Below are 6,042 nucleotides of genomic sequence, written 5' to 3'. Positions count from 1 at the left end.
GGATGAGATAAGCTTAGCCAGGACTCTGCTGTTCCCACTGTTTAAAGGCTGGGGAAGTCTTAGCAGCAACTGCCACCAGAGACATGCCAGGGCTGCCCAGCTCAGGCTACAGAAAGACCTGGGACCTGCGGGGAAGGGACTCCTGAGATGGCCACTCTGCCCTGTTTGAGTCACTGTTGAGCCTGAAGACCACGACACACTATGCCTGGCTGTCCTACTATCCCAGGCCCAGGCCAGCTGAGATTGTTCCTTGTGGCAGAAGACCTCAGGAGATAAGCAGTTGGGCATTCAGGCTGCCAGTTCCTTGGCTATCTGCCAGTTACAACAATTACTGTCTGCCTCCCACCTGGTTTTCCCAGAGTTTCCACTCAACTAGCTTTTCTCCTGTTCTTCTTGCTGGCCTGCCCTCAGTGAAACTGTCAAGAAGGCATTTGGCCTCAGGGCCACCTAACCAGCTTCCTTCAGTGCCCTTCCTTTCCATGAGGACCCCATGCTCCAGCCTGGTTGCTCCAGATTCTCTTACAAAGGAAGAATCAATTAAGTATTGATTGAGCTTTTCTTATGTGCCAGGCACTGTGCTGGGGAGGAGGAGGTCCAAGCACACACACACAAAAAAAAAATGAACAATCTTTGCTGGAAAGGAGCTCTCTAAATAATGTCATATTCTAACAAGTACAAATTCTAATGTTGTTACCCTGAAACATCCAGTAGAACATTATTATATTGTTACATTCTAATGACTACTACAACAACAACAATAATAATTAAATGTTGTTACATTGTAACAATCAGTACAACATTCTGATGTTACTTCTAACAAGTATTCTTATATTGTGATATTCTAACAATAACGCTCTGAGGTCGTTGAATTCTACGACTGTATTAAGTGACCATAAACAAAACAAATAGATACAAAGTAGTTAAAGTTCAGAGGATGCCCCCCCCAAGGGCAGAGATCAGGAAAGCTTGGCGGTAATACTACAGACCGAAGCAGTAAGAAGTCCACATGTTAGGAGGAACTCGATGCTTAGCCCTAAAGATTGAGTCTCTCATAGTTGAATTTCAGGCTCTGAGATACAGAGTATATTTGCAGCCCCTTCCCACCTCCAAGCCCTCTCAAAGCGCTGGTATTTAGGGCTAGTCCAGTGCCTGTCCCTAGGTAATTATTGTGATTGTTTAGATGATGATTACTTGTGTCTGTGATCCTGGAATGATCCTGGAAGGCTATTTCCTTCTCCAGCTCACTTTACAGATGAGGAAACTGAGGCAAACAGGATGAAGTGACTTGCTCAGGGTCACACAGCTAGTAAGGATCTGAGGCCTGACTCGAACTCAGGCCCTCCTGACTCCAGGGTCAGCACTCTGCCATGCCACCTCGCTGCCTTTGCCCCTAGGGGATGGACCTAGTTATAAAATCATAGGAGAAAGTAGACCAGAGGTTATTTAGTCAATGAGATGGGGCAGCAGAAGGCAGGAAGACCTGTTTCAATTCTGCCTCAGACACTCGCTAGCTTCATAACCTTGGGCAAGTCAGATCTTTCAGGCTCAACTTGCTCCTCTGTAAAATGGCGATGATAATAATGATAGTAGCACCTACCTACTAGGGTTGTTGTAAGGATCAAATGAGAGAGTGGGAAAGAGCTTTGCAATCTTTAAAGTACTGCAAAAATCCTAGCTATTTTTATCATTATCGTCGTCACCTCGTCCATGCCCCTCAGAACAAGTGCAGGGGAATGCACTGACTTCCCCAAGGCTGCAGAGTCCTCTGTGAGCCCTCAGCAGCACTGGGAGATGCCCCGTGGGGCCGCTGTGGGGCCATGGGCAGGAATGGGTGGTGTGACTGGTTGTAATCTGAAGTAGGCAAGAGAGCGCTCACGTCTGTGAGATCTTAGGCCAGTCAATTCACCATCTACAAGTAAGGGTCTACAATGCGCCAGACTGGAGATCCAAGTACAAAGAATGAGGTAATCCTCACTCAGAAGGAACTGACATTCTAATGGGGGAGAAAAGCCCGAACTCGAGCGAGCCCTTCTGTGTGTGTGTGTGTGTGTGTGTGTGTGTGTGTGTGTGTGTGTCTATGTGTCTGTGTGTCTATGTGTCTGTGTGTCTATGTGTCTGTATGTGTGTGAATAAGGTAGTTTGGGAGGCAGGGGAATCCGGAGAGGCTTCATGTAGAAGGTGTTGTCTGAGCTGCATCTTCTGGAAGGAGAGAGTTGGGGATAAGGAGAGAGCACTGGGGGATAGTCAGTGCAAAGCACAGAGATGGGAAATGTGTTGTGGGTCAAGAACAGTAGTACTGGTCCTTGTCAGGTTTTAAAGAAGGGGTAAGAACTGAATGAGACCATGGGGAGAGAATGCATTCCAGGCACAAGGAGGAGCCTAGACAAGGTCACAGACATGTGAGCTGGAAGATTGGAAGTGTGTGGAGGGCTACTCGGATATCCTAGATAGACCCTCTACCCAAGCATTCCGAATTAGAGGAAAAAAAGAATACATTTCCCAAAACAATCAGTGTGAGCCTTGGGAGGGAGGGACAGCTAAGAGACAAGCTCATGGGTCCATGTGAGTCTCGCAAATAGTCTCTCTGTCTCTGTCAATTTAGAAATATCACGGCTATTCAACACTCCATAATTAGACATTGCACTGTATTCAAAACTTGTGGTCTGCATGGTGGTGCAAGCCCAGTTACACAAGAACAGGCTCAAAGCCATCTGTGCATGCAAGTACTCTCTCACACAGTACCAGATATAGGCTTGGCTAGGAGCTTAGGATTAACAGCATTCACAAATGAGGTTGTCTGTCCTTGCCTTGAAGGTTCTCCCCTCCGAGTCAAAGGGACAGCCTGTGCTATACCGGGCATCTCCCAGGGTCCTGCCTGCCCTACAAATATCCCCCTCCCCACTGACTGGCCATAGCTTTGTTCCTTAGTTTGAATTCCTCCCATCAGAGTCCTACTTTTTGGCCAGCCATCAAAACTGAGGTCTCTACACCTGCCAGGTGGTGGTCCTTAAAGACCTCTTTGGAGGTCTTCAGCCAAGGCTGGGTCACTTTTCTTCAACAATGTTGCTGGAAGGAGTTCACAGGCAAGTTAGATTGGTGGATCTCTCAGAAGTCCTGCCAGGAGGGTGGTAACCTGGTTCCTGAAAAGTCACTCATTAGTCAGACTGTCACTAACCAAACATTGATTAAGTGCCTGGAGAGGACAAGAAAAGCCAGTCCATTTGTGGGCAACTTGTCCACCAGATCCCTAGGATTGGTTCAGCAAGTACTCTAGGACCTCCTTTCACAAATAGGGAAACTGAGGCCCAAGAAGGTTGTGACTCTGCCAAAGCCAGGGCAAAAACAACCACCAAAACAGTACCAATAACAGGCATTCGTGCTGCATGTTAAGGTTTGCAAGTGCTTTACATATGTTCATTCATCTGACTATATTAATTAAGCTGTACGTGCCAGGCCCTGGGCTAAGTGCTTCAAATACAAATACAGTCCAAGCAAAGAGAAAGACAGCCCCCCTCCACCCTCCCTCGAGGAGCTCCCTTTCCACCTGGCAAGACAATACAGAAAAGGGAGCTGAGGGGAGAGAAACTCCAGCACTTCCTGAAAATGGGCTTTCCTGGAGGAAATGACCAATCAAGAGAAAGAGATTTTTTGAGGTGAGACAGTCACATAAGAAGTTAGTAGCAGAATTGGGAGAAGGCTGCTGTCTCCCCACATGCTGCCTTTCCTAGGATCTCCCAGTACATTTCATCCCAGATTCCTAACTGCACAGGTCCTCCCCACCCCCACCCCGACTTGCCTGGGCTGGGAGAAGACCATGGGAGAGGGGAGCCTGCTTCCCTTCCTAGCTCCAGGGCAAAGGGAGGGGTACTGCAGCCTCCAATATAGAATCAGTATTTCTGGGCATTGATCGTTCACGGAATCCTACAGTGCTAAATGAAAGAATACTTCTCTCACTCATTCTAGGTACATAAGTGAGGGATGTACAGGCTGGGGAGGCGGGGGAGAGGGGAGAACAGACCCCAACCCAGAATTCCAGGCCACTGGGAGTGATTGACTAAGACTCATTCTGGGTCAGCGGTATAATTTTAGTGAAAATGCAGAAGACTGGGATGCTGAACCACCCAAAGGGTGATTTTCCTCTAAATCACTGTAAGGAGAAAAGAGGCAACATTCCTGATTTCTTTTGCATATAACACCCCATCTCCCATCTTTACACTGTACAACCTCCCCCCCACCATGTGACTGGGGTGCTCTCCTACCTAATCTCCACCTTTTCAGCTCCCCGACTTATTTCAAGACTCAGACGACAACAAGAAGTCAGACTTTATTCGAGCACTTCAAGGTCTGCAGAGCATTTACCAATATAATAGTATTGGATCCTCACAACATCCCTGGGTGGGAGGTGCTGTTATTATCCCCATTTTAAAGAGGAGGAAACTGAGGTTAAGAAGTTAGGCAGGGTCCCCCAGCAAGGAAGTGTCGGAGGCTGGATTTGAACTCGGTCTTCCTGACTCTGCAGGAGGCCTCTCTGGTCTCCTCACTGCTCTGGCCTCCTCACTGCTCTGGCCTCCTCGCTAAGAGTCCCTGCCATTTGTCCTGTGGGCGCCATGGCTGTTTGCCTGTGCTCTGCCCCCATTACAGTGGAAGCTCCTCTAGGGCAGGGACTGTGGTTTTGCATTTTCGGCACAGTATGGCAAACACTGAGTAAATGCTTGTTGACTGACTGACTGACTTCTCTGGGCCTCAGTTTCCTTATCTGTGAACAGGACTCCCATCGACATAGGGAAGGAAGTGCTTTGCAAACTGTGGCCCAACGTTGGGCAGGCCAGTATGATGATATTGTGAATGATTTTACATTTTAATCATTGGAAGTTATTTTAAAATAATCACATTTGCTTAATTGAACGTTTGATGTTTTGCGTGGAATGGCATTGCTACTGTGAAGGGCGAGACAGCTGGTGAACTTCGCCCCCACTTCCCAGCTGGGAAAACGCCACAGCCACGTGACAGATGACGCACGCTCCTGCCCCGCCTCCTTCGGGATCCTCCCCTTCCGCCTGTCCGGGTCTTCTGGGCGGCCCCTTTCTGCGGTCGCTCACGTTTCTCGCCGGACCCTTCCGGCTGCGCACCACATGGGCTGTACCACTACTCCTCAGAGCCCCAGGCGGGCCGATCCATAGTCGCGGTGACTCCTCGGGAAGCGGCTGACCCCACGTGGCCGGGGACACGTAAGTGAGGGGTGTAAAGGCGCTGGCGGCCCCGAGGCTCCACCCCCCCCTTTTGATTCCCCCCCATTTTCTTCCCGCTTGGACTCTTCCTCTCGTGACCACTTCCGCCGGCGGTCGCGCAGGCGCAGAAGAGCCTCCGGAGCGGAGCCGCGCGGCCGTGGTGCGGCCGAGTCCTGTGGGCGGCCTGTGGGGCGGACATGGGGCGGAAGCGGGTGCGGGGCGGCGCCGGGGGCGGCCTGGGTCGGGCCCTCATCAAGGAGCGTAACCTGCAGAACAGGCTCCAGCGGCGGCGAGACACGTGGGTGAGTGCTTGGAGATCCCCCTCTGCCCCCTGTTGGGGGCGGGGCGGGATTCGAACCCAGGGCCCTGAGGTGGCGGCTCTGACGTGGGCGTGCCCCCCCCAGCTGCACGCGAAGGAGCTGGACGATGGGGGCGCCTGGGGCCGCGTGGACCCGCGCTCCGTGACCGAGCCCACGGCCCTCGAGGAGTTCCTGGCCACGGCCGAGCTGGCGGGCACCGAGTTCGTGGCGGGTGAGCGCCCGGGACACGCCTGCTGTGCGCGGGTGCTGCCGAGGGGAAACTGAGGCAGGCAGCGGGGGGGGGGGGGGGGGGCTCGTCCACTCGTGACGCCCCCAGGACCCCCTCCTTCCCCACGAGCAGAGAAGCTGAACGTCCGCTTCGTGCCCCCCGAGGCCAGGACGGGCCTGTTGCCCCCCGAGGAGCAGCTGCGGCTCCGGGAGCGCCAGGAGGAGAACCGGGGGGCCCTGCGCATCCCCCGCAGGTGAGGCCCGCCCTGCGCCCCGGGGTGTCGGGG

General features: G+C 52.1%; 1 protein-coding gene across 1 annotated transcript in view; it reads left to right on the top strand.

The window, feature by feature from the left end:
* The first annotated feature begins 5,425 nt into the window (after window positions 1-5,425).
* The window catches only part of LSG1 (large 60S subunit nuclear export GTPase 1), a 12,535-nt gene continuing 11,918 nt past the window's right edge, over window positions 5,426-6,042 (top strand). The window contains exons 1-3 of the mRNA XM_027848790.1: window positions 5,426-5,530; window positions 5,633-5,759; window positions 5,889-6,009. Of these exons, the coding sequence (XP_027704591.1) occupies window positions 5,426-5,530; window positions 5,633-5,759; window positions 5,889-6,009 (353 nt within the window). The remainder of the gene's footprint in view (window positions 5,531-5,632; window positions 5,760-5,888; window positions 6,010-6,042) is intronic.

This window comes from Vombatus ursinus, unplaced genomic scaffold (assembly GCF_900497805.2).
Source record: "Vombatus ursinus unplaced genomic scaffold, bare-nosed wombat genome assembly UNPS02006874.1, whole genome shotgun sequence".
In the NCBI taxonomy this organism is placed as follows: domain Eukaryota; kingdom Metazoa; phylum Chordata; class Mammalia; order Diprotodontia; family Vombatidae; genus Vombatus; species Vombatus ursinus.
The sequence above is the reverse complement of the archived record's forward strand: the minus strand, read 5'-3'. Positions and strand labels throughout refer to the sequence as shown.